The sequence below is a fragment of the Pseudophryne corroboree genome, chromosome 1, assembly GCF_028390025.1.
Source record: "Pseudophryne corroboree isolate aPseCor3 chromosome 1, aPseCor3.hap2, whole genome shotgun sequence".
In the NCBI taxonomy this organism is placed as follows: domain Eukaryota; kingdom Metazoa; phylum Chordata; class Amphibia; order Anura; family Myobatrachidae; genus Pseudophryne; species Pseudophryne corroboree.
This window is the reverse complement of record NC_086444.1, coordinates 535,834,960-535,862,329: the sequence shown is the minus strand read 5'-3', so window position 1 is coordinate 535,862,329 and position 27,370 is coordinate 535,834,960. Positions and strand designations below refer to the sequence as shown.

Genomic DNA, 27,370 nt, shown 5'->3' with positions numbered 1-27,370 from the left:
AGCATCTGCAATACATATAAGAACCGTGGAAAGGTAGTAATTTTATATAAATGACAATGGCCAGTGTATGTCAGAGGGAGGTGAGCCCATTTAGAAAAATCAGTATAAGTCCTAGCAAGAAGGGGGAAAAATTTAAGGTGTATAGTTTGGAGGGATAATTAGGGATTTTTATACCTAGATAGGTGATATTATCATCTGACGCCCAGTGGAAGGGGAACGAAGTTCCCCAACCAGTTTTGGCAGTGGGGAAAAGGGCCAAAGCTTCAGTTTTTGAATAATTAATTTTAAACCCAGATACTAATTCAAAGGAATGCAAATTGGATAGCAAATGGGGTAGGGCCGCTCTGGGGTTACTGAAATAAAGCAAGATGTCATCAGCAAATGCTGAGAATTTAAGTTTCAGGTGGTCCAATTTAATTCCATGCCATCTATCCTCCTTTAAAAAATGCAGAAAAAGGTTGAATAAAAGCGTGGAGAGGGGACAACCTTGCTTGGTGCCATGGTGTAATGTAAAATAACGGGTGTTATGGGCGTTAATCGTCAAATAAGCTCGTGGTTGGTGGTAAAGAGTGCGAAACACATGCAAAAAGTCCGGGCCAAATTCCTGATGTTGAAGAATTCTACTTAGGTGCGCCCAGGACACCCTGTCAAAGGCCTTTTCAGCGTCACAAGTGAGGACTATGTTTCCCATCTCCCGAGAGCTATGTGTCTTAATCATAGCTGCCAACAATGAGCGGATGTTGCAAACAGAATGTCTTGATTCAAAAGGGAAATTGGTCTATACAAAGAAACTAAGGTGGTGTCTTTATTTGGTTTGGGTAGAACTATTACTTTAGCAGTATTAAAGTCAAGAGGGGCCGAATGACCTGGAAGAATGGCGTTACAGAGTCTGGAAAGGTGTTCTTGAACATGTGGGGAGAGGAGTTTGTAGTATGCGGCAGATAGGCCATCTGGGCCTGGGGCCTTCCCGGTAGGTAGAGATTTAATCACCATGTCCAACTCTGCGTCTGTGATGGGAGAACTAAGAAGGTCTCTATCATCGTCAGAAAGGGTAGGGGGGGACTGCCTGAGTTAAAAAGTCTAGGCCTGTAACGGGCTGATCAGGAGGTGCTGTGTAGAGGGTTTCAAAAAATTCAAGGATAACATCACTAATTGTCTCCGGAGTCAGTGCTATGGATCCCTGGCCGTTTTGAATGGATGAGATGTGTTTAGGGACCGAGAAAACATTCACTAAATTAGCCAACAGTTTACCGGGGCGATTACCCCATTGAAAATATTTATTAGATTGGAATGATAAGAACAATTTAGCCTGTTCAGCACAAAGGGTGTCATGTATCGACTTGGCATCCTTGTATAGTAGCCGATTATGGGGGAAATTCTGAGTTGATCGCAGCAGGAACTTTGTTAGCAGTTGGGCAAAACCATGTGCACTGCAGGGGAGGCAGATATAACATGTGCAGAGAGAGTTAGATTTGGGTGGGCTATTTTGTTTCTGTGCAGGGTAAATACTGGCTGCTTTATTTTTACACTGCAATTTAGATTGCAGATTGAACACACCCCTCCCAAATCTAACTCTCTCTACGCATGTTATATCTGCCTGCCCTGCAGTGCACATGGTTTTGCCCAACTGCTAACAAAATTGCTGCTGCGATCAACTCAGAATTAGGCCCAATGTTCGGAAGGATTAGCTAGCAATTGTGAGTATGTTGAGGTGACTTTGCGGGTTGCATGGGACAATCTGGCCTGGAAATGTTTTTTCTTAGCGGCAACATAAGATAATATGTGGCCCCGAAGGACTGGTTTTGAAGCCTGCCAGAAAAGATTTTTATCATCCGTATGGACACTATTATCCTGGGCATAATTAAGAAAAGATTGGGTTAAGTAAAGTTTAAAGTCTTCAGAGGAGGCTAGGTAATTTGGAAAGCGCCAGTTATGAGAGTATGGACGAGGCATCGATAGGGTAAGTGTAAGGTTAATGGGGGGACATGATCAGACAAGAGGATGTCAGCTATGGTCGAATCTGCAACTCTGTGAATCAATGAACCAGAGAGCAACCAATAGTCTAAACGTGAGAACACATTATGTGGATGAGAGAAAAAAGTGTATTCCCTAGAGTCAGGAGGAAAGAGCCTGCAGGGGTCTATAAGTTGTAATGCGTCTAACAATAACGATAAGGTGGGTGGGTTAATCCAGCCTGCCTGGGCCCACCCGACACATCGAGAGCAGGGTCAAAGAATACATATAGATCACCCCCCAAAATTAAGGAACCCTCCATCTATCCTTGTAAATTAAGAAAGAGGGTAGCATAAAAGGCCACATTCGTCCCTGTGGGGGCGTAAATGCACATGCTAGGGTGAACCGTTCCCGTTCAATATCCACCTTCAAAAATAAAAACTTCCATCAGGGTCAATCCATTCATCCTGAATATCATAATACAAAGATTTATTAAAAAGGAGCAGTAATCCCCTGGTTTTCGTTGTATAAGAGGCACATTTATAACCACCAATCCAGTTATCCCGCACTATTGGTGGTCATTCCGAGTTGATCGCAGCCAGCAACTTTTAGCTGCTGCTGCGATCAATAGTCCACGCCTATGGGGGAGTGTATTTTAGCTTAGCAGGGCTGCGATCCTTTGTGCAGCCCTGCTAAGCTAAATTTTCAAGCAGAACTTGACCAGCCCTATAACTACTTAACCTGTGCGATGATCCCTGCGATGCTGAAGCTGCTTCTGACGTCAGACATCCGCCCTCCGTTGGTCTGGACACGCCTGCGTTTTCCAATCCACTCCCCGAAAACGGCCGCCAACGCTGTGGAGATGCCCAGGTCCGCCGCCTTCCTGTCAATATTCTTAGCGGTCCGCTCTGCGACCACTTTGTTCTCTAGACACGACATAACTCGGCGACCCCTGTCGCCGGGCAACCTCGCACACGTGCACTGCGGCTGCCGTGCATTCCGCACCTGTTCGCACCGCAGCGATAAACCGATGCGTGCGAACGGGTCAGAATGGCCCCTATGTTCGGGTCTGAGAGCCTCCAAAAACGCCACATCGGGGCGAAATTTTTTGATATGGTTCAAAATTTTCTTCCTCTTAATTGGGGTGTTCAATACTTCCATACTCCAAGAGACCAGTTTAAGAGAAGTCTTCGATTTGTCTGCAGTGACTGCAGAATCAGAAGGCCTCAACATCATCCAACATCTAGTCTGATGGAGCATGGAAGGGGAAGCCATAAGGAAGCGTCCGTCCCATCTGTCCCAGCAAGCAGGGGAAGGACCAAAAATAACCTGCAAAGAGAGATACATAAAGTAAACCAGAAAAACAAGACATATTACAATATGTATACACAGACAAAGGGGGTGCAGATGCACTAAACGATCATTACAGTATAATAAAATATAATAAGAGGTTGTTGGTATATCATTGGCCAATGATATCTACCTGCCCACCAATCGTCCAGGTCACCTCTTGTCGAGCAGATTCCTAACACTATGGGGCCAACATCCGGAACGCAGGGAACCCCCAAACATGATCCTGCAAAGGACCCGCCAAGGGCATCACACTGAAAAATAGTGATAGTAAAGTGATATAAATTTTAAGTATGTGAAGGTCCCGACTATGAATTTAAAGGTAGAGAGTATGTGAAATAAATGTGCATACATAAATAATAGACAAACATGATATAAAAAGTGACTGTATTTAAATCGTGATGCCCTGAGACAGCCCAGCCAGAACAGGCATGGGGGACCCTACGTCCAAATACCAACCCCAAATTTACTGTCACTATATATAATTAAATAGGACTTACTTAGAATTATGCCTGTGTCACTGTGCAGAGGTGACCTGGACGATTGGTTTATATTTTTATTTATTATTTTTTTCTTTTTCATTTTATTCACTGTATTTGCACTTTTGTTATTATAATTTAATTTCAATTAGATTTGTTCCACCTGTAACATGCAACGAGCCCTGTGTTTTGAGCCTGTGCACAGTGACATTGCCCATGACCTGATGCTGGTCTATAGCCTGGCGGAAGTTGACTGTCGCGGTTACGCAACGTCACTTCCGGTAGAGCGGCACCGATGCGAGTGTCCAGGATAACTTCTCCTGGCGCTTGGGTTCCGCTTCTTGCGGATGTTGATAGTCGCGGTCGCGTGACGTCACTTCCTGCACGGCGGAACCAGTGACAACGGTGTTGGGAATTTTGTCTTGTTCTTTAGGTTCCACTCTGGCTCGCCGCATTGTTTGGTAGGTGTTGTTTAATACTAGTTAATTGGGTTAAGCAGGTGTACTCTATTTGCACTGATTATGTAGCTTTATAAGGACCTATGTTTGAACAGTATGTTGTAGCTGACCCCATGATGAAGGTGTGACAACCGAAACGGGCCGTTGGGATGGCTGTTATGATGCATTATGGACTCTCTTCAGCAAACTTTGATGAGTACCAATAACAATTTTTTTCAAAAGGCCTGATAATGCTGCTTAAATATTAAATGCTTTTTTCATTTTTGCTACTTGGTGGTGTGCTGGTCTCCTTATGTATGACCCTGCTGGGTAAACATTAGGAACGATTGTATTAATAGACAAACATGATATAAAAAGTGACTGTATTTAAATGGTGATGCCCTGAGACAGCCCAGCCAGAACAGGCATGGGGGACCCTACGTCCAAATACCAACCCCAAATTTACTGTCACTATATATAAATAAATAGGACTTACTTAGAATTATGCCTGTGTCACTGTGCAGAGGTGACCTGGACGATTGGTGGGCAGGCCGATATCATTGGCCAACGATATACCAACAACCTCTTATTATATTTTATTATACTGTAATGATCGTTTAGTGCATCTGCACCCCCTTTGTCTGTGTATACTACTTTATTCTCAGCAGCACAGCACCTTTCATTACTGGAGGGTGTGCAATTTAGGACCATTTCCCCTACCATATTACAATATGTGTAAGTGCAACTATAGCATATAACAATTGCCACCTGTCCAAAAATTGTACATTTTTTTGAACCCAAAATGACTGTTCTAGGAAACATCGCAATACAAAAAAAAAACGTTAAGACCAGTAAGAGAAGAGTAGCGGGGAATAGGCCGGAAAAAATGGATTGAGGATTTTTCTCCACTTAGTCATCCACAATATAGCGGGGGAGATACTCCGCAAAAGCAAAAACAGAAACCATAAACCTAACGTTATGTCATTCATTTAAAAAGCGAAAAAGGAGGTTAGACTAGACAATACTTAACAAACCATGTTCAGTCAATCGGCATTGTCCATGCGTGAATCCGATGAGGATGAGGACAAAGAACCTAGGAAATTGCGGGCAGTATCAGGAGTGTCAAAATAGTGAGGCTTGCCGGCATGAAAGATCCTCAGTTTAGTGGGGTAAAGGAGGGCAAAACAAATACAGGTTGAGTATCCCATATCCATATATTCCGAAATACGGAATATTCCGAAATACGGACTTTTTTGAGTGAGAGTGAGATAGTGAAACCTTTGTTTTTTGATGGCTCAATGTACACAAACTTTGTTTAATACACAAAGTTATTAAAAATATTGTATTAAATGACCTTCAGGCTGTGTGTATAAGGTGTATATGAAACATAAATGAATTGTGTGAATGTAGACACACTTTGTTTAATGCACAAAGTTATAAAAAATATTGGCTAAAATGACCTTCAGGCTGTGTGTATAAGGTGTATATGAAACATAAATGCATTCTGTGCTTAGACTTAAGTCCCATCACCATGATATATCATTATGGTATGCAATTATTCCAAAATACGGAAAAATCCCATATCCAAAATACCTCTGGTCCCAAGCATTTTGGATAAGGGAGACTCAACCTGTATTTAAAAAAAAAAAAAGTTCTTTGCAGACTGGATTGAATTCCCTGCATCGTGAAGAAACTTGAAATGAAAAGTCCTGAAAAAGAAGCAGTTTGGATTCTTCATAGAAAAGGTTGTTGGACTTGCGGTAAGCCTCCATGATTTTCACCTTATCTAAATAGTTCAAGAGCTTGAAGATCACCGGTCTAGGGTGTTTAGATGACTGTTTGTCAGGACCGAGGCAATGTGCTCTTTCCACCAAGTATGATCTAGGAGGAAGGAAGACCCAGAGTCTCAGGGAGCCAGCGAGAGACCAGATCCATGAGATCTTTGGGGTGGGCCGATTCCGGAATATCAATGAGTCGTAGGTTTTTCCGCAGATTGCGGTTTTCCAGACCATCAATTTTATCGGTTAAAGCCGCAACGGTGGCGTCATGAGTTTGCAATTGCAATACGGCCTCATGACGGTCATCTTCCAAAGTGGAAATGCGGTCTTCAGGCTCCACAAGGCGCTTGGTGTGTTGCGTTAATTGAACAGCAGCTGAGTTAATAGCCACCATCAACGGAGCCAATTTAGCATCTAGAAGAGGCAAAATAATGTCCGAGATTTCTTTAGATCGTTGAACAGAGGAAGGACTGAATTTGTCAGTCACAGCCAGCCCATCTGTGGGATCTCCCCGGCCAGGAGATGCGGGGGGAAAGAGAGTGATCCGAATAGATATCTTTATCCTTGTCCTTGTCTTTAGATGTCGTTTTATTTTGTATTTTGAGAGCCTTTGGTCACCCGCAGCGTTTTGGCTACATATTCCATGATCAGGGTCGTCAGAGCAGTAAGACGCGGTAGAGAGCAGTGAAGAAGTGTCACAAAGATGATGTAAGCTCACAAATACCACTGGATTTCCCACAGATGCGTAAGCAGCAGCAGCAAACACGGTGTCCCTGGAATCTCACAGATGCACAAGCAGCAGCAGGTACGGCGCCAGATATCACTGGATGTCTCACAGGTGCACAAGCAGCAGCAGCAGTAGACATTGTGTCATGTGTCAGTTGGTGTCACACAGATGCACAAGCAGCAGCAGTAGATACAGTGTCATATATCACTTGGTGTCACACAGGCGTACAAGCAGCAGCGGCAGGAGCAGATATGGTGGAATATAGCACTTGGTAACTCACAGTTGCACATGCAGCAGTGGCAGCAACAGATACGGTGTCAGATATCACTTGATGTCTCACAGGTGCATAAGGGGCAGCAGCAGTAGATACAGTGTCATATAGCACTAGGTGTCATACAGGTACACAAGCAGCAGCAGCAGATATGATAACATATATCACTTGATATTTCACAGTTGCACATGCAACAGCAGCAGACACAGCGGCACATATATCACTTGGGTACTCACAGGTGCGTTCACAGCAGCAGTAGTAGTGACAGAGATGGTGCCTCATGCAGCACTTGCCCTCACATAAGTTTAGATGCAGCAGCAAAGCCTGTGGCTGTGTGAAGAAGGCAGGGTGTAATACAATGGGCATTGTTTAAATACTGTTCAGGAAGCCCGAGTGGATGAGGGGAAAAAGAAGGGAACCCCCCCGTCCCACAATGCAGTCGGTGGGGCACAGAATAATCAGGCATGAGAGGAGCAGCATGGGGGGTGGTGATCCCCAACAGGAGAGAGCAGATGGGGAAGAAGCAGTGACCCCTGTCCCCGAGTGAAATATCCGGGGGAGACAGGCAGCTACCAGCGCGGTACCTGCTCCACAGACTACCGGTGTGGCCCAGATTAAAGATGGCTGCCGCCGCCTCCTGCACGCCACGCGTGCTGACTCTGGCGGCGATGGAAGTGCAGGGGAGAGGCGGGAGTCCGCTCCTCCTGGCCCCGCAGTATCTCCGGACCCAGGCGGCTGCTGCAGCAGGTCCCGTTCTGGAGGCTGCTGGTGAGAAAGGTCATCAGGGCCGTTGTAAAGAACGGAGTTGCGGCTGTGGCACCATGGTTCCGGGGAGTCCTTCACTGAAGTGGTGCTGGGCTCCGCCGGTTTGCGCCGCTGAAGCAGGAGACAGGTCTGTAGCAGGGGACACCTGGCCGCTTCCAAGAGGGTGGCCATGGGCAGTGTGCACTATTGACGGTGCCGAGACTCCGGGGAAGGTAGTGTCCTGGGTCACTGTAGTGTCCACACTATTAGGTGTAGCTGCAGTGGGAGACGGAGAGCTCCATTAAAAGGCGGCCAGCCCAGGGTCCGCCCAACGGAAGTCCCTGATTTTTTTCAAATTAATTAAAGATAAAAAAATAAGAAATCACATGTACATAAGTATTCACAGCCTTTGCTCAATACTTTGTTGATACACCTTTGGCAGAAATTACAGCCTCAAGTCTTTTTGAATATGATGCCACAAGCTTGGCACACCTATCTTTGGGCAGTTTTGCCTATTCCTGTTTGCAGCACCTCTCAAGCTCCATCAGGTTGATGGGAAGCGTCGATGCACAGCCATTTTCAGATCTCTCCAGAGATGTTCAATCGGATTCAACTCTGGGCTCTGGCTGGGCCACTCAAGGACATTCACAGAGTTGTCCGGAAGCCACTCCTTTGATATCTTGGCTCTGTGCTTACGGTCGTTGTCCTGCTGAAAGAGGTCAAGAGCGCTCTGGAACAGGTTTTCATCCAGGATGTCTCTGTGCATTGCTACATTCATCTTTCCCTCTATCCTGACTAGTTTCCCAGTTCCTGCCGCTGAAAAACATCCTCACAGCATGATGCTGCCACCACCATGTTTCACTGTAGGGATGGTATTGGCCTGGTGATGAGCGGTGCCATTCATTCACGCCAAAGAGTTCAGTCTTTGTCTCATCAGACCAGAGAATTTTGTTTCTCATGGTCTGAGTGTTCTTCAGGTGCATTTTGGCAAACTCCAGGTGGGCTGCCATGTGCTTTTTACTAAGGAGTGGCTTCTATCTGGCCACTCTACCATACAGGCCTGATTGGTGGATTGCTGCAGAGATGGTTGTCCTTCTGGAAGGTTCTCCTCTCTTTACAGAGGAATGCTGTAGCTCTGACAGAGTGATCATCGGGTTCTTGGTCACCTACCGGACTAGGGCCCTTCTCCCCCGATAGCTCAGTTTAGACGGCCGGCCAGCTCTAGGAAGAGTCCTGGTGGTTCCGAACTTCTTCCATTTACGGATGATGGAGGCCACTGTGCTCACTTGGACCGTCAAAGCAGCAGATATTTTTCTGTACCCTTCCACAGATTTTAGCCTTGAGACAATCCTGTCTTGGAGATCTACAGATAATTCCTTTGACTTCATGCTTGGTTTGTGCTCAGACATGCACTGTCAAGTGCTGGACCTTATATAGACAGGTGTGTGCCTTTCCAAATCATGTCCAATCAACTAAATTTCCCACAGGTAAACTCCAATTAAGCTGTAGGAACATCTCAAGGATGATCAGTGGAAACAGGATGCACCTGAGCTCAATTTTGAACTTCATGTCAAAGGCTGTGAATACTTATGTACATGTGATCTTAGTTTTTATTTTATTTTTAATAAATTAGCAAAAATCACAAAAATACTTTTTGTGTGTTAACATTATGGTGTATTGTGTGTAGAATTTTAAGGGAAAAAATTAATTTATACCATTTTGGAATAAGGCTGTAACATAACAAAATGTGGAAGAAGTGAAGCGCTGTGAATACTTTCCGGATGCACTGTATGTCTGTCATGGTGCAACCAGCATGAGCTTAGGCTGTGGGTAAGTCCATGGCTGAGCAGGTTAAGTCGGTGGCGCACCAACAGGTGGAACAAGCTAGGGCTTCTCCTCTTCCTGCCATTCTGATGCATGTGCAGGACCTCCAGGGGGTATCCGGGTCTCTCCCTGACCCTGTTGGTAGGTTTCTTTGGTTCAGTCTATGGAGCGCTGGACTTCGGGGTTTGCAAAGCTCTCTTCATTCTTGGAGAGATTCTTTGAGAAACTACATGAGAAGTACTCACAGAAACCTTATCTTTTCTCCTGGATTCCTTTAGAAGATTCAGAGAAAGAGAAGGGTGAGCTTCTGGATGACTTACATCTTCAGGATAATTTAGAACTCTCCTCTGGTCAGGGCATTGAGGACCTGATTATGGTGGTCCATCAGTCCTTGGACTACTTGGACATAGATTCTCCAACTGAGACTGTAGAGCCTTTTAAGAAAGCAGTTAATTGTCTTTTCTCTGACGTCCTAGTGGATGCTGGATACTCCGTAAGGACCATGGGGAATAGACTGGCTCCGCAGGAGACTGGGCACTCTAAAGAAAAGATTAGGTACTACATCTGGTGTGCACTGGCTCCTCCCTCTATGCCCCTCCTCCAGACCTCAGTTAGAATCTGTGCCCGGCCAGAGCTGGTTGCACACTAGGGGCTCTCCTGAGCTTCCTAGAAAGAAGAGTATTTGTTAGGTTTTTTATTTTCAATGAGATCTGCTGGCAACAGACTCACTGCTACGTGGGACTTAGGGGAGTGAAGCAAACCTACCTGCTTGCAGCTAGCTTGTGCTTCTAGGCTACTGGACACCATTAGCTCCAGAGGGATCGAACACAGGGCCCGACCTCGATCGTCCGTTCCCGGAGCCGCGCTGCCGTCACCCTTGCAGAGCCAGAAGACGGAAGAAACCGGAGGAAATCGGCGGCTGAAGACTTTGGTCTTCATTAAGGTAGCGCACAGCACTGCAGCTGTGCGCCATCGCTCCCTATGCACACCACACACTCCGGTGACTGATGGGTGCAGGGCGCTGGGGGGGGGGGGCGCCCTGGGCAGCAATTAGAGTACCTTGCATGGCAAAAAGCACATAATACAGTCTAATAAACTGTATATGTGCATAATCCCCCGCCATAAAAGTATATAAAAAAGCGGGAGAAGTCCGCCGAGAAGGGGGCGGGGCTATCTCCCTCAGCACACCGGCGCCATTTTCTCTTCACAGCTCCGCTAGAAGACAGCTCCCCAGGCTCTCCCCTGCAGTTTCCAGGCTCAAAGGGTAAAAAAGAGAGGGGGGGCACTAAATTTAGGCGCAAACTGAGTATATTAAGCAGCTATAGGGAAAAATCACTTTTGTTAGTGTAAATCCCTGTTTATATAGCGCTGTGGTGTGTGCTGGCATACTCTCTCTCTGTCTCCCCAAAGGACTTTGTGGGGTCCTGTCCTCAGTCAGAGCATTCCCTGTGTGTGTGTGCGGTATGTCGGTACGGCTGTGTCGACATGTTTGATGAGGACGCTTACGTGGAGGCGGAGCAGGTGCCGATAAGTGTGATGTCGCCCCCTGCGGGGCCGACACCTGAGTGGATGGATATGTGGAAGGTATTAACCGACAGTGTCAACTCCTTACATAAAAGGTTCGATGACGCAGCTTTGGGACAGCCGGCATCTCAGCCCGCGCCTGCCCAGGCATCTCAGAGGCCGTCAGGGGCTCAAAAACGCCCGCTATCTCAGATGGCTGACACAGATGTCGACACGGAGTCTGACTCCAGTGTCGACGAGGATGAGACAAATATACAATCCACTAGGGCCATCCGATGTATGATTACGGCAATGAAAAATGTGTTGCACACTTCTGACATTAACCCGGCTACCACAAAAAAGGGTATTATGTTTGGGGAGAAAAAGCAGCCAGTGCCTTTTCCCCCATCTGATGAGTTAAACGAATTGTGTGAAGTAGCGTGGGGTTCCCCAGATAAGAAACTAGTAATTTCTAAGCGGTTACTAATGGCGTACCCTTTCCCGCCAACGGATAGATTACGCTGGGAGACATCCCCTAAGGTGGACAAAGCGCTCACACGCTTATCAAAAAAGGTGGCACTGCCGTCTCAGGATACGGCCGCCTTAAAGGAGCCTGCAGATAGAAAGCAGGAGGCTATCCTGAAGTCTGTGTATACACACTCAGGTACTATACTGAGACCTGCTATTGCTTCAGCATGGATGTGCAGTGCTGCAGCAGCGTGGTCTGATTCCCTGTCTGATAACATTGATTCCCTTGACAGGGACACTATATTGCTAACCATAGAGCATATTAAAGACGTAGTCTTATATATGAGAGATGCACAGAAGGACATTTGCCGGCTGGCATCTAGAATTAATGCGATGTCCATTTCTGCCAGGAGAGTATTATGGACTCGGCAGTGGACGGGTGATGCTGATTCTAAAAGGCACATGGAAATTTTGCCTTATAAGGGTGAGGAATTGTTTGGGGACGGTCTTTCGGACCTCGTATCCACAGCAACAGCTGGGAAGTCGACTTTTTTACCTCAGGTTCCCTCACAGCCTAAGAAAGCACCGTATTATCAAGTACAGTCCTTTCGGCCTCAGAAAGGCAAGCGGGTTAGAGGCGCGTCCTTTCTGCCCAGAGGCAGAGGTAGAGGGAAAAAGCTGCACCATACAGCCAGTTCCCAAGAACAAAAATCCTCCCCTGCTTCCACTAAGTCCACCGCATGACGCTGGGGCTCCACATGTGGAGTCAGGTGCGGTGGGGGCCCGTCTCCGGAACTTCAGCGACCAGTGGGTTCGCTCACAGGTGGATCTCTGGGTTCTACAAGTGGTATCTCAGGGATATAAGCTGGAATTCGAGACGTCTCCCCCTCGCCGTTACCTCAAATCAGCCTTGCCAGCTACTCCCCAGGACAGGGAGGCAGTACTGGTGGCAATTCACAAGCTGTACCTCCAGCAGGTGATAATAAAAGTTCCCCTCCTTCAACAGGGACGGGGTTACTATTCCACAATGTTTGTGGCACCGAAACCAGACGGTTCGGTGAGACCCATTCTAAATTTGAAATCCTTGACACTTATATAAGGAAGTTCAAGTTCAAAATAGAATCGCTCAGGGCGGTTATTGCAAGCCTGGAAGAGGGGGATTACATGGTATCACTGGACATCAAGGATGCTTACCTACATGTCCCCATTTACCCACCTCACCAGGTGTACCTCCGTTTTGTGGTACAGGACTGCCATTACCAATTCCAGACGTTGCCGTTTGGTCTGTCCACGGCACCGAGGGTATTTACCAAAGTAATGGCCGAAATGATGATACTCCTTCGAAAGAAGGGAGTTATAATAATCCCGTACTTGGACGATCTCCTTATAAAGGTGAGGTCCAGGGAGCAGTTGTTGGTCGGAGTAGCACTATCTCAGGAAGTGCTACAACAGCACGGCTGGATTCTGAATATCCCGAAGTCGCAGCTGGTTCCTACGACGCGTCTGCTGTTCCTGGGTATGATTCTGGACACAGAACAGAAGAAGGTGTTTCTCCCGGAGGAGAAGGCCAAGGAGTTGTCATCTCTGGCCAGAGACCGCCTAAAACCAAAACAGGTGTCGGTGCATCACTGCACGCGAGTCCTGGGAAAGATGGTAGCTTCTTACGAGGCAATTCCATTCGGCAGGTTCCATGCACGGATCTTTCAGTGGGATCTGTTAGACAAGTGGTCCGGATCGCATCTTCAGATGCATCAGCTGATCACCCTGCCCCCGAGGGCCAGGGTGTCTCTGCTGTGGTGGCTGCAGAGTGCTCATCTTCTCGAGGGCCGCAGATTCGGCATACAGGACTGGATCCTGGTGACCACGGATGCAAGCCTCCGAGGTTGGGGGGCAGTCACTCAGGGAAGTAACTTCCAAGGACAATGGTCGAGTCAGGAAGCTTCCCTACACATAAATATTCTAGAACTAAGGGCCATTTACAATGCCCTAAGTCAGGCAACACCCCTGCTTCAAAACCAGCCGGTGCTGATTCAGTCAGACAACATCACGGCGGTCGCCCATGTAAACCGACAGGGCGGCACAAGAAGCAGGATGGCGATGGCAGAAGCCACAAGGATTCTCCGATGGCCGGAAAATCACGTGATAGCACTGTCAGCAATGTTCATTCCGGGAGTGGACAACTGGGAAGCAGACTTCCTCAGCAGGCACGACCTCCACCCGGGAGAGTGGGGACTTCATCCAGAAGTCTTCCAGCTGATTGTAAATCGTTGGGAAAGGCCACAGGTGGACATGATGGCGTCCCGCCTCAACAAAAAGCTAAAAAGATATTGCGCCAGGTCAAGGGACCCTCAGGCGATAGCTGTGGACGCTCTAGTGACACCGTGGGTGTACCAGTCGGTTTATGTGTTCCCTCCTCTTCCTCTCATACCAAAGGTACTGAGGATAATAAGAAAGAGATGAGTAAGAACTATACTCATCGTTCCGGATTGGCCAAGAAGGACTTGGTACCCGGAACTACAAGAAATGATCTCAGAGGACCCTTGGCCTCTGCCTCTCAGACAGGACCTGCTACAGCAGGGGCCCTGTCTGTTCCAAGACTTACCGCGGCTGCGTTTGACGGCATGGCGGTTGAACGCCGGATCCTGATGGAAGAGGGCATTCCGGTTGAAGTCATTCCTACGCTGATAAAAGCTAGGAAGGATGTGACAGCAAAACATTATCACCGCATATGGCGAAAATATGTTGCTTGGTGTGAGGCTATAAAGGCCCCAACAGAAGAATTTCAGCTGGGTCGATTTCTGCATTTCCTACAGTCAGGAGTGACTATGGGCCTAAAATTGGGATCCATTAAAGTCCAGATTTCGGCCCTGTCTATTTTCTTTCAAATAAGAACTGGCTTCACTGCCTGAAGTTCAGACGTTTGTTAAGGGAGTGCTGCATATTCAGCCCCCTTTTGTGCCCCCAGTGGCACCTTGGGATCTCAACGTTGTGTTGGATTTCCTAAAATCACATTGGTTTGAGCCACTTCAGACCGTGGAGTTGAAATATCTCACGTGGAAAGTGGTCATGCTTTTGGCCTTGGCTTCGGCTAGGCGTGTGTCAGAATTGGCGGCTTTGTCATGTAAAAGCCCCTATCTGATCTTCCATATGGACAGGGCAGAATTGAGGACTCGTCCCCAATTTCTCCCTAAGGTGGTATCAGCGTTTCATTTGAACCAACCTATTGTGGTGCCTGCGGCTACTCGGGACTTGGAGGCTTCCAAGTTGCTGGACGTAGTCCGGGCCCTTAAAATCTATGTTTCCAGGACGGCTAGAGTCAGAAAAACTGACTCGCTGTTTATCCTGCATGCACCCAACAAGCTGGGTGCTCCTGCTTCTAAGCAGACTATTGCTCGCTGGATCTGTTGCACGATTCAACTTGCACATTCTGCGGCTGCACTGCCGCATCCTAAATCAGTCAAAGCCCATTCCACGAGGAAGGTGGGCTCTTCTTGGGCAGCTGCCCGAGGGGTCTCGGCTTTACAACTTTGCCGAGCTGCTACCTGGTCGGGATCAAACACGTTTGCAAAATTCTACAAGTTTGATACCCTGGCTGAGGAGGACCTTGAGTTTGCTCATTCGGTGCTGCAGAGTCATCCGCACTCTCCCGCCCGTTTGGGAGCTTTGGTATAATCCCCATGGTCCTTACGGAGTACCCAGCATCCACTAGGACGTCAGAGAAAATAAGATTTTACTCACCGGTAAGTCTATTTCTCGTAGTCCGTAGTGGATGCTGGGAGCCCGTCCCAAGTGCGGAATTCTGCAATACTTGTATATAGTTATTGCTTAACTATAGGTTTTTTTTGTTCTGAGCCATCTGTTTAATGAGGCTCAGTTGTTGTTCATACTGTTAACTGGGTATAATTATCACAAGTTGTACGGTGTAATTGGTGTGGCTGGTATGAGTCTTACCCTGGGTTCCAAATCCTAGTAATGTCAGCTCTTCCGGGCACAGTTTCCTTAACTGAGGTCTGGAGGAAGGGCATAGAGGGAGGAGCCAGTGCACACCAGATGTAGTACCTAATCTTTTCTTTAGAGTGCCCAGTCTCATGCGGAGCCCATCTATTCCCCATGGTCCTTACGGAGTACCCAGCATCCACTACGGACTACGAGAAATAGATTTACCGGTGAGTAAAATCTTATTTTCTCTGCAGATGTTTCTGATTTAATTGAGGAGGGTTGGAAATCACTAGATAAAAAAGTCACCTACTGCCAAAAGTTTGCATCTCTCTGACCGCTGCCTGTGCTCATACACTGAAGTGAGAGGAATCTCTAAAGGTTGATGCTCCAGTGGCGCATTTGGTCAAAACCTTCATTCTTTCAGTCAGGGGTGTCAACCTCTTTTAGGGATGCAATAGACAAAATTTGTGCCTCCGGTCTATTTTTATGGGCTTGGCTTTGTCCATTTGGAACATACTCGCTATTATTTGGGTAACTAGAGTTGTGGAGCATTGGTCACATCAGCTACTCTCTGGACTTCAGATTGATAATTCTAAGGATGATCTGCTGGTTTTGGCGGAGTATGTTTCTGAAGTGGCACAGGATGCAGCACAGGTGGCTTACAGGGTCTATAAAACAGTGCTACATGCATACAATAAATATAAAGTTCAAATGAACTGTGTAAAAAAAAATATATTTGTGGAAAAAATTTAGTTAATAAATGTAAAATATAAAGTTGCTGGTATGCAAAATAACATTTATTAATCAGTAATTAAAAGGTGAGCAGCAAAATCACTAAAGGTGTGCACAATCAGTATTTGTTCATTTATTAATCAAATGTTCATGATATGCATGAACTTTATGTGTTGGCACATGCAATAGTTTTTTGTTTAGCTGTTATGAACTGGTTATCGGTGCAAAATAAGCTGTTTCTTTACATTGCGAATACCATGCAAAAGCATTTGGTATGCAGTGCTGAGAGCCCATATAATGTTGAATATAATGATAATGCAGCCGCATCTGGCTGTTGAAAGTAATAATACTTATAAATTAGACTCCAGCAAAATGTTAGTGGTGCTTTAATGTCAGTATCCACTAAATGGAAAATATATGCAGCATCACTCCGGCTGCAGTAGCTGAGGACAGATGAAGCATAGGTTTTGGACACTTCTGCCCGACAGAGAAGGTTAAAGGGCTAGAAATACTGTAGCTGCATTTAAAACAGTACGGTGCTTCTGCAGAACAGTCAGCCAACCAAATGTTACTGGTTTTCACATCCAAGGATGCTAGTTTCAGGTGGAAGGTTTTTTTTTTTCAGGTTTTTTCTGAACGTACTCTCCCCTAGGGGTGGCTTTTCCTTGTCCCATGGCCCAGTGTCCTTCAGACTGAATCAAAGAGAAAACAGGATTTTTGTACTTACCGTTACATTCTTGTATCTGATTCCATCTGGGGGACACTGAATCCAGCTTTACGTTTAGTTTTTTGTTCGTTGGTTGGTTAATTAATGGTTAGTACAAAAATCATGTTTTATTGCTATTTTGAATACTGCTGTCTAACTCCACTAAACTTTAGTGGACATTATTTCTAGAACTGGTATCATTGGGGTTATTTTCTGGAGGACATATGTTATTGTAGTGACTAATGGTTCTGGTACTTGTTAATACTGTATGTGAATTTAATTATCACTGTTTTAGTGACAATTTTGAAAGTGATTGGATATTGTTATTAAATTGTTATACTTTTATACACTATCTTGTCTAAACACAGCTTTATACTACCAAATTGATCACTTTTTTTAAATACTCTTTCTCTTACGTCCTAGAGGATGCTGGGGACTCCGTAAGGTCCATGGGGTATAGACGGGCTCCGCAGGAGACATGGGCACTATAAAGAACTTTAGAATGGGTGTGCACTGGCTCCTCCCTCTATGCCCCTCCTCCAGACCTCAGTTAGATCCTGTGCCCAGAGGAGACTGGGTGCATTACAGGGAGCTCTCCTGAGTTTCTCTGAAAAAATAATTTTGTTAGGTTTTTTATTTTCAGGGAGCACTGCTGGCAACAGGCTCCCTGCATCGTGGGACTGAGGAGAGAGAAGCATACCTACTTAACTTATAGGCTCTGCTTCTTAGGCTACTAGACACCATTAGCTCCAGAGGGAGTCGGAACGCAGGTCTCCCCTTGCCATTCGTCCCAGAGCCGCGCCGCCGTCCTCCTCCTCATAGAGCCGGAAGACAGAAGCCGGGTGAGTATAAGAAGAAAAGACTTCAAAGGCGGCAGAAGACTGCAGATCTTCCCTGAGGTAAGCTCCCACACACAACACACACTGCAGGCACTGATGGGTGCAAGGCGCAGGGGGGGGCGGCGCCGGCGCCCTGGGCAGCATTATAAACCTCTAGGACTGGAAAATACATGTATATATATGTAGGCTGCGGAGGCAATAGATATAAAAATCCCCCGCCATTATTACAAAATTGAGCGGGACCGAAGCCCGCCGCTGGAGGGGGCGGAGCTTGATTCCACAGCACTAACCAGCGCCATTTTCTCCACAGAGTACTGCAGAGAAGCTGGCTCCCCGGACTCTCCCCTGCTGAACACGGTGACACAGGGCAGAAGAGAGGGGGGGGGGGGGGGGGGCATTTGTAAGGCACAGTGCGTGTATTATACAGATAATTATATAAAAGCACTATATTATCCGGGAATTTGTTTCCAGTGTCAGTTGGCGCTGGGTGTGTGCTGGCATACTCTCTCTGTCTCTCCAAAGGGCCTTATTGGGGAACTGTCTCCATATAAATATATCCCTGTGTGTGGGGGTGTCGGTACGAGTGTGTCGACATGTCTCAAGTGGAAGGCTCATCTAAGGAGGAGATGGAGCAGATGATTGTGGTGTCTCCATCGGCAACGCCGACACCTAATTGGTTGGACATGTGGAATGTTTTGAATGCAGATGTGACCGTATTACATAAGAGGATGGACAAAGCAGAGTCCAGGGAAAAAGCAGGGACTCAATCCATGGCTTTGACTGTCACAAGGCTCTTCAGGGTCTCAAAAACGTTCTCTATCCCAAATAGCAGACACTGATACCGACACGGATTCTGACTCCAGTGTCGACTACGATGATGCAAGGTTACACCCAAGGGTGGGCAAAAGTATTCATTATATGATTATTGCAATAAAATATGTTTTGCATATCACAGATGACCCCTCTGTCCCTTACACGTGGGTGTGCCTGTATAAGGAAAAGAAACCTGAGGTAACCTTTCCCCCATCTCATGAGCTGAACGAGTTATTTGAAAAAGCTTGGGAAACTCCAGACAAAAAACTGCAGATTCCCAAGAGGATTCTTATGGCGTATCCTTTCCCTGCACAGGACAGGGTACAGTGAGAATCCTCGCCCAGGGTGGACAAGGCTTTAATGTGCTTGTCCAAGAAGGTGGCGCTACCGTCTCCAGACACGGCAGCCCTCAAGGATCCTGCTGATCGCAGACAGGAAACTACCTTAAAATTTATTTATACGCATACGGGTGCTTTACTCAGACCGGCAATAGCATCGGCATGGGTATGTAGCGCAGTTGCAGCTTAGACAGATACCTTGTCAGCTGACTTTGATACCCTAGATAGGGATACTATTTTATTGACCTTAGGTCACATTAAAGACGCAGTCCTATATATGAGAGACGCTCAAAGAGACATTGGGCTGCTAGGTTTGAGAGCCAACGCCATGGCGATTTCTGCTAGGCGAGCCCTGTGGACCCACCAATGGACGGGTGATGCCGACTCAAGCATATGGAGGTTTTACCTTACAAGGGTGAAGTTTTATTTGGGGAAGGTCTCGCGGACCTGGTCTCCACGGCTACCGCGGGTAAATCTACTTTTTTGCCTTTTGTTCCCCCACAGCAAAAGAAAACTCCACAATATCAGATGCAGTCCTTTCGGTCGCATAAGTCCAGAAGAGGTCGGGGCTCATCCTTCCTCGCCAGAGGTAAGGGTAGAGGGAAAAGAACACCTGCTTCGGCTAGTTCCCTGGAACATAAGTCCTCCCCGGCTTCTACTAAATCCACCGCATGATGCTGGGGCTCCACTGAGGGAGTCCGCACCGGTGGGGGCACGTCTTCGACTCTTCAGCCAGGTCTGGGTTCTGTCAGACGTGGATCCTTGGGTGATGGAAATTGTATCCCAAGGCTACAAACTGGAATTTGAAGAGGTGCCCCCTCGCCGATTTTTCAAGTCGGCCTTGCCAGCTTCTCCCCCAGAGAGGGCAGTAGTGTTAGCTGCAATTCAAAAGCTGTGTCAACAGCACGTGATTATCAAGGTTCCCCGTGTCCAACAGGGGAAAGGGTACTATTCAACGCTGTTCGTGGTCCCGAAGCCAGATGGCTCAGTCAGACCCATTTTAAATCTAAAATCCCTAAACCGGTACTTGAAAAAGTTCAAATTCAAGATGGAATCGCTCCGGGCAGTGATCTCCAGTCTGGAAGGGGGGGATTTTATGGTGTCACTAAACATAAAGGATGCATACCTTCATGTTCCCATATATCCTCCTCATCAGTACCTGAGATTCGCTGTACAGGACTGTCATTACCAGTTTCAGACGTTGCCGTTTGGGCTTTCCACGGCCCCGAGGATTTTCACCAAGGTGATGGCGGAGATGATGGTGCTCCTGCGCAGGTAGGGAGTCACAATTATCCCGTACTTGGACGATCTCCTGATAAAGAGGGATCAATTGCTGAAAAGCGTGTCGCTCTCCCTGAGAGTGCTACAACAGCACGGTTGGATTCTAAATCTGCCAAAGTCACAATTGATTCCAATGACTCGACTAGCATTCCTAGGCATGATTCTGGACACGGAACAGAAGAGGGTTTTTCTCCTGATGGAAAAAGCCCAGGACCTCCAGAACATGGTCAGAGACCTGCTAAAACCGAAAAGATTGTTTGTTTATCCATGCAATCGAGTTCTGCGGAAAATGGTGGTACGAGGCCATCCCATTCGGCAGGTTTCATGCGAGGACATTTCAGTGGGACCTTCTGGACAGGTGGTCCGGGTCCCATCTACAAATACATCAGAAAATAAGCCTGTCTCCCAGGGCCATGGTGTCTCTCCTGTGGTGGCTGCAGAGTGCTCACCTTCTAGAGGGTCGCAGGTTCGGCATTCAGGACTGGGTTCTGGTGACCACGGATGCGAGCCTCCGAGGATGGGGAGCAGTCACACAAGGAAGGCTTTTTCAGGGACTATGGTCAGCCAGGAGGCTTGTCTACAGATCAACATACTAGAATTAAGGGCCATATACAACGGCCTATGACAAGCGGAGAATCTTCTTTGCGACCTACCGGTTCTGATTCAATCAGACAACGTCACAGCCGTGGCTCATGTAAACCGCCAAGGCGGGACAAGGAGCAGAGCGGCAATGGCGGAAGCCACCAGGATTCTTTGCTGGGCGGAAAATCACGTAAGCGCTCTGTCAGCAGTCTTCATTCCGGGAGTGGACAACTGGGAAGCAGACTTCCTCAGCAGGCACGATCTCCATCCAGGAGAGTGGGGACTTCATCAAGAAGTTTTTGCAGAGATAACAAGTCTTTGGGGAATTCCTCAAATAGACATGATGGCGTCACGCCTCAACAAGAAGCTTCAAAGGTATTGTGCCAGATCAAGGGACCCTCAGGCAGTAGCGGTGGACGCCCTGGTGACACCATGGGTGTTTCAGTCGGTCTATGTGTTCCCTCCTCTTCCTCTCATCTCAAAAATATTGAGAATCATAAGACAAAAAAGAGTGCAGACAATACTCATTGTTCCAGATTGGCCTCGAAGGGCCTGGTACTCAGATCTTCAGGAAATGCTCACAGAAGATCCGTGGCCTCTTCCTCTCAGGGAGGACCTGTTACAGCAGGGTCCCTGCGTGTTCCAAGACTTACCGCGGTTACGTTTGACTGTATGGCGGTTGAACACCGAATCCTAGCTGGGAAAGGTATTCCGGAAAAAGTCATCCCTACACTGATAAAGGCTAGGAAGGAGGTGACGGCGAAACATTATCACCGTATCTGGAGGAAGTATGTTTCTTGGTGTGAAGCCAAGAATGCTCCTACGGAGGATTTCCATCTGGGCAGTTTTCTCCACTTTCTACAGACAGGAGTGGATATGGGCCTGAAGTTAGGCTCCATTAAGGTACAAATTTCGGCCCTATCTATATTCTTTCAAAAGGAATTGGCTTCTCTCCCAGAAGTCCAGACTTTTGTAAAGGGAGTGCTGCACATCCAGCCTCCTTTTGTGCCCCCAGTGGCACCATGGGACCTTAACGTGGTATTACGGTTCCTAAAATCTCACTGGTTTGAACTGCTTCAGACGGTTGAATTAAAATTTCTCACTTGGAAGGTGGTCATGTTGTTGGCCTCGGCATCTGCGAGGCGGGTGTCCGAATTGGCGGCCTTGTCTCACAAGAGCCCCTGTCTGATTTTCCATGTGGATAGAGCGGAGTTGAGGACTCGTCCTCAATTTTTGCCCAAGGTGGTTTCATCATTTCATATGAACCAACCTATTGTGGTTCCTGTGGCTACGGGTGACTTGGAGGACTCCAAGTCCATAAATGTAGTCAGGGCCTTAAAATCTATGTAGCCAGGACGGCTCAGGTTAGGAAAACAGAAGCACTGTTTGTCCTGTATGCAGCCAACAAGGTTGGCGCTCCTGCTTCGAAGCAGGCTATTGCTCGCTGGATCTGTAACACGATTCAGCAGGCTCATTCTACGGTAGGATTGCCGTTACCAAATTCGGTAAAGGCCCATTTCACTAGGAAGGTGGGCTCTTCTTGGGCGGCTGCCCGAGGCGTCTCGGCTTAACAGCTCTGCCGAGCAGCTACCTGGTCGGGTTCAAACACTTTTGCAAAGTTCTATAAGTTTGATACCCTGGCTGATGAGGACCTTGCGTTTGCTCAGTCGGTGCTGCAGAGTCATCTGCACTCTCCCACCCGGTCTGGAGCTTTGGTGTAAACCACATGGTCCTTACAGAGTCCCCAGCATACTCTAGGACGTAAGAGAAAATAAGATTTTAAACCTACCGGTAAATCTTTTTCTCCTAGTCTGTAGAGGATGCTGGGCGCCCGTCCCAGTGCGGACTATTTTCTGCAAGGCTTATATATAGTTGTTGCTTACATAAGGGTTATGTTACAGTTGAAATCAGTCTTTGCCTGATACTGTTGGTTGCATACTGTTAACTGGTTGCGTATATTCCATGTTATACGGTGTGGATGGTGTGGGCTGGTATGAATCTTGCCCTTGGATTACCAAAATCCTTTCCTCGTACTGTCCGTCTCCTCTGGGCACAGTTCTCTAACTGAGGTCTGGAGGAGGGGCATAGAGGGAGGAGCCAGTGCACACCCATTCTAAAGTTCTTTATAGTGCCCATGTCTCCTGCGGAGCCCGTCTATACCCCATGGTCCTTACGGAGTCCCCAGCATCCTCTACGGACTAGGAGAAAAAGATTTACCGGTAGGTTTAAAATCTTATTTTTAGCACAGTGTTCCTGCTTTATTTAGTTATGGTTTTTTTTTTGTACAATATAGTTGGTGATTCATTATTTCCTCATACAGCTACTTAAGTTGTTTTAACAACTCTGTCAGCACCATTAGGGAATATTTAATTCTGCCTTCACATTTATAGTGGTCCAGTTTTAATATTAATTTCCTATGACATAAGTGTTTCAGATATATTATAAGTGAAGATTGTTAACAGAGTTGAAGGATATAACATACTGTATGCTTATGAAATAGATATACGCGGTCGAGTCACATTTTTATGATCACCTCCTACATTTGACGTCAGCAGCGTGTAGCCCATGAAGTACGTCACGTGTCGTGCGCTGGCTTTTGTGAATGTATAAGGTGTGCGATAGTCTGCACTCATTGCTGTCATGGGTAAAAGGGCAATTTATCAGAGTGGCCAAAATGGATGATTATCAGCTTTCGGACCAAGGGTGACAGTATTTCTGAAACAGCGCCATTTTTTTACTGTTCGTGTACTGCTCAGGTGAAGGTGTATCGTGGCTGGACAAATGGCACCATTGCTAATAACCGATGTGGAAACTGCGGAGCACCACGTGCCACTGATGTGAGAGGTGAACGTCGGCTATGAAGGTGCGTGAGGGCCGACCGACGCGCTACAGTGAGGCAGCTCACCGTCAAAATTAACCTGGGGTCTACAACACGTGTGTCTAAAATGACAGTTCAGCCAGTCTTGGTGGTCATAAAAATGTAACACAACCGTGTATTGTAGAGTGATGGAAGATAGAGCACAACACACGCACTGCATCATACTGAAATGTAATGCCATTTACTATCATTTTATATGTGTATATACTGTTACCATAAGTAAGGGTACATTTTTAAGGCATGTACATTTTCTCCTATCTTTTATTATTCAATTTTCCTTCTTACGTTTCTGTATGTACAACAAGACAGATGGTGTGATATATTCTTATGGGACTGTATTTGGTTTGTAAAGGAATAATGATTATTTAATAGCAAATTATACATCATGTTGCACCTTTGTATTTTATTAAATCATTATGTATACAACTGCTGTTACTTTCTCTATTGAATGTTTTATTTTTACCAATGTTTAGGTTGATGGAACTAATCTTCAGGGTTACACAAATCAGCAAGCAGTGGAAGTTCTGCGTCACACAGGGCAAACCGTCCATCTTACGTTAATTAGGAGAGGACAAAAGCAGGAAATTATCACTCATCAAATTGAGGAATCTGGCAGACCTACTGACCAGAGTGTGACTTTGCAAAGTGAACAAGACAGCAATGGTAAAATAGACAAATAAGTAAACTGTGTCTCAGACCTTAATATTGTGTATTGGTGACATTTTAATGGCAATGTTCATTATCACCACTTAAATAATTTATTACCAGTCAATCTTTGTCTTCCCACTGAGTGTTTGAACTTGTGTCTTTATGCATAGTATTTAGCTACAGACTCACATGATCTTGATTGGAGATGAAACATGCAAAGGTTTTAGTTAGTGGACATACTGTAGATTACCCATTAGTGAGCTGTGAGTTGTAGCTGCCTCATTACTCTCAAGGCTTTTGATTTATATATATTTTTATATATATATATATATATATATATATATATATATATATAAAATATTTCTTTAGCATCCATAAGGGATTTTGGGGAATCTACTACGATGGGTATAGACTGGGTCCAAAGGAGCCGATGTACTTTAAATTTCATCAACTGGGTGTGCTGGCTCCTCCCCTCTATGCATCATCCCACATGCAGCTTAGAAAAAAATTGCCCTCAGGAGAGGATGCTCATCTCTACAGCTCCAAAGACTTTTCTTTAGATAATTTTCAATCTTTGTTATTTTCGGTATGCTGTTTGGGCACCAGCATACCTGCACCGTGGGATTTGGGGAAGGGGGGGGGGGGGAGTTCAGTGGTGGTCGCCGGCCTTGCGAGGTGTCGGAGCCGCTTCCCCGCTGCAGGACCACCATCCTCAGAGGCTAGCTGTCGCAATCGCAGCAAGCCGCACACCCCTAACATTAGCCTGAAGCTGACGACAGTGGTGAGTAAAAACCGGGGGCCCCGCTAGGGAAGTCCCCCGGTTCAAAGTGCGGCTGGCATGCAGGGGAGGCATACGGGACCCTCCTTGGGGGGTACCCGCTATAGCCCCCTGTGTAAACTGGCTAGCGATAGCTTAAACTAGCACTTGTGTGATGTTTCTAAGCACTTTGGGAGACATTGCCGGTATAAAAAAAACTGTAGCTCCGGCGCCATTGGGCGGGCGGAGCTACCTCAGAGCGGGACCAGTGGCGCCTTCCTCTGATTAATGCAGCAGGCACACACAGCTCCTTCTGACACAAGACACACTGTAAAACTGGTACAGGGTGTAGCAAAGGGGGAGAGTTGCTACTGTACACAATCTGTGTCCTATTAAGGACAGTAGTCATAGGTTTTCACTGTGATATAACAAGCTGACAGCCTCACTGAGGCTGTGTAGCTGAGGTGTGCTAGTCTCCTCTCTCTATATCTCCCTCTCACATACAGTAGGGGCAGGCTTGCTAAGTATTACTGTCTGTGTGTATGTGTATGTAACTGTGATTTACTGTGAACATGGGTAAACACAAACTGTGCAGTGTTTGCCACACCAGCTTCTCTCCCTTATCAACTGATTCTGTATCATGCGAACAATGCAGCCAATCTTCACACATTAGTGAGGGGGCTGGGGGAGAGAGTCCAGAGCTTTCCTGGCTAGGTGCCATTAAAGATATGATGTCTGATATGTCTAGTCTGATATGTCATCACAACTCACTGCTAATGCTCAAAAAACTCAGCTACTACAGCAGGCTGTTGCAGACCTCGCTGCCAGGACAGTTGTTACACAACCCCCCCTCTCTAACTCAGGACCACAAAAGCATGGTTTACCTGCCTTACTCCCTGATTCAGATGAAGAAATACAGGAGGATAGGGAGGACTTGGACCCCGTTAGTGGGGATTCCACTTTTGCTCAGGGTATTGAACCCCTCATTCTGGCTATACGGGACGTGTTAAAACTCCCTCTAGAGGATGCTGTGTCACAGCAGTCGTTTTTCTTTACACAGAACAAGCCTAATGTCACTTTCCCTGATTCTGCAGAGTTAGATTACCTATTTAAGTTATCCTGGAAAAATCCAGACAAAAAATACCAAGTGTCAAAAAGATTTTTGCACACTTTCCCATTTGCTCCTGAAGGTAGGAAATTCTGTGAAGAACCCCCGGGGGTTGACGTATCGGTCTCTCGACTGTCAAAAAAGGTGGTGCTGCCTTCCCCGGGCTCCTTTACCATAAAGGACCCCGGGGACAGAAAAATAGAGACTATACTAAAGTCTACCTACATGGCAGCAGGTGTATCGCAAAGGCTAGTCATAGCGGGTTCCTGGATGACCCATGCCATTCATACGTGGGCTACTCAACTTCAGGAGGGCTTCTCCGGAGATATGCTTCTAGTCACTACAGTGACTCTCTTGAAGCACATTCAGGACACTGCACGCATCCTGTGTGACTTGCTCAAGGAGATGGGTAATATTAATGCTAGGACCTCTGCCATGGCAGTGTCGGTGCACAGGGCCTTGTGGTTGTGTCAATGGATAGCGGACACAGACTCCAAGTGCAGTGTGGAATCTCCCCTTTTCTGGGGAATGGCTCTTCGGGGTTGAGTTGGATATGTGTTTTTCTAAGGTTACTGCTGGGAAATCCATGTTTCTCCCATCTGGGGACCTTCCGGCTAGGCATTCCTACCCGAGGCCAACTGTTCAGTCCTTTCGATCTAACAGATTTCGCTGTAGGGCCAGAGGTGCCTCCAATGCGGCTAGAGGCATCAGAGGTGAGACAAGAAACCCAGCGATCGCAGGTTCTCAGAAGAGCACCAGTTCAGCTTCCACTGAGGCCTCAGCTTGACGGTGCCCACTCACTCTGAGGGGATCTTGTGGTGGGAGCTCGGCTGCGTCACTTCAGCCGCATCTGGGAAAGTTCCTGCCAGGATACCTGGGTTACGGACCTCATTTCTCAGGGATACAAGCTGGAGTTCGACGGTGCTCCTCCCCAACGGTTTTTCAAATTAAGCTTACCAGCTTTGGAGGATATGCGTGTTATGCTGCAACAGGCCATCCTAAAATTGGTCCAGTCCCAGTTTTAGTGCCTCTACAACAACAGGGAAAGGGTTACTACTCCAACCTGTTTGTGGTACCGAAACCAGATGGTTCAGTAAGATCCATTTTGACTCTAAAATCCTTGAATCCTTACCATGGGGTCAATATTGTCCCTTACCTGGACGATCTCCCGATAAAAGCAAGATCCAGGGAGCTTTTATTGCTCCATATAGACCG

General features: G+C 46.8%; 1 protein-coding gene across 13 annotated transcripts in view; it reads left to right on the top strand.

Moving 5' to 3' along the window:
- The window catches only part of MPDZ (multiple PDZ domain crumbs cell polarity complex component), a 333,366-nt gene that overhangs the window by 109,426 nt on the left and 196,570 nt on the right, over positions 1 to 27,370 (top strand). For all 13 annotated transcript variants that reach the window (XM_063914044.1, XM_063914045.1, XM_063914055.1 and 10 more), the window contains one exon: positions 24,116 to 24,305. In XM_063914044.1, the coding sequence (XP_063770114.1) occupies positions 24,116 to 24,305 (190 nt within the window). The remainder of the gene's footprint in view (positions 1 to 24,115; positions 24,306 to 27,370) is intronic.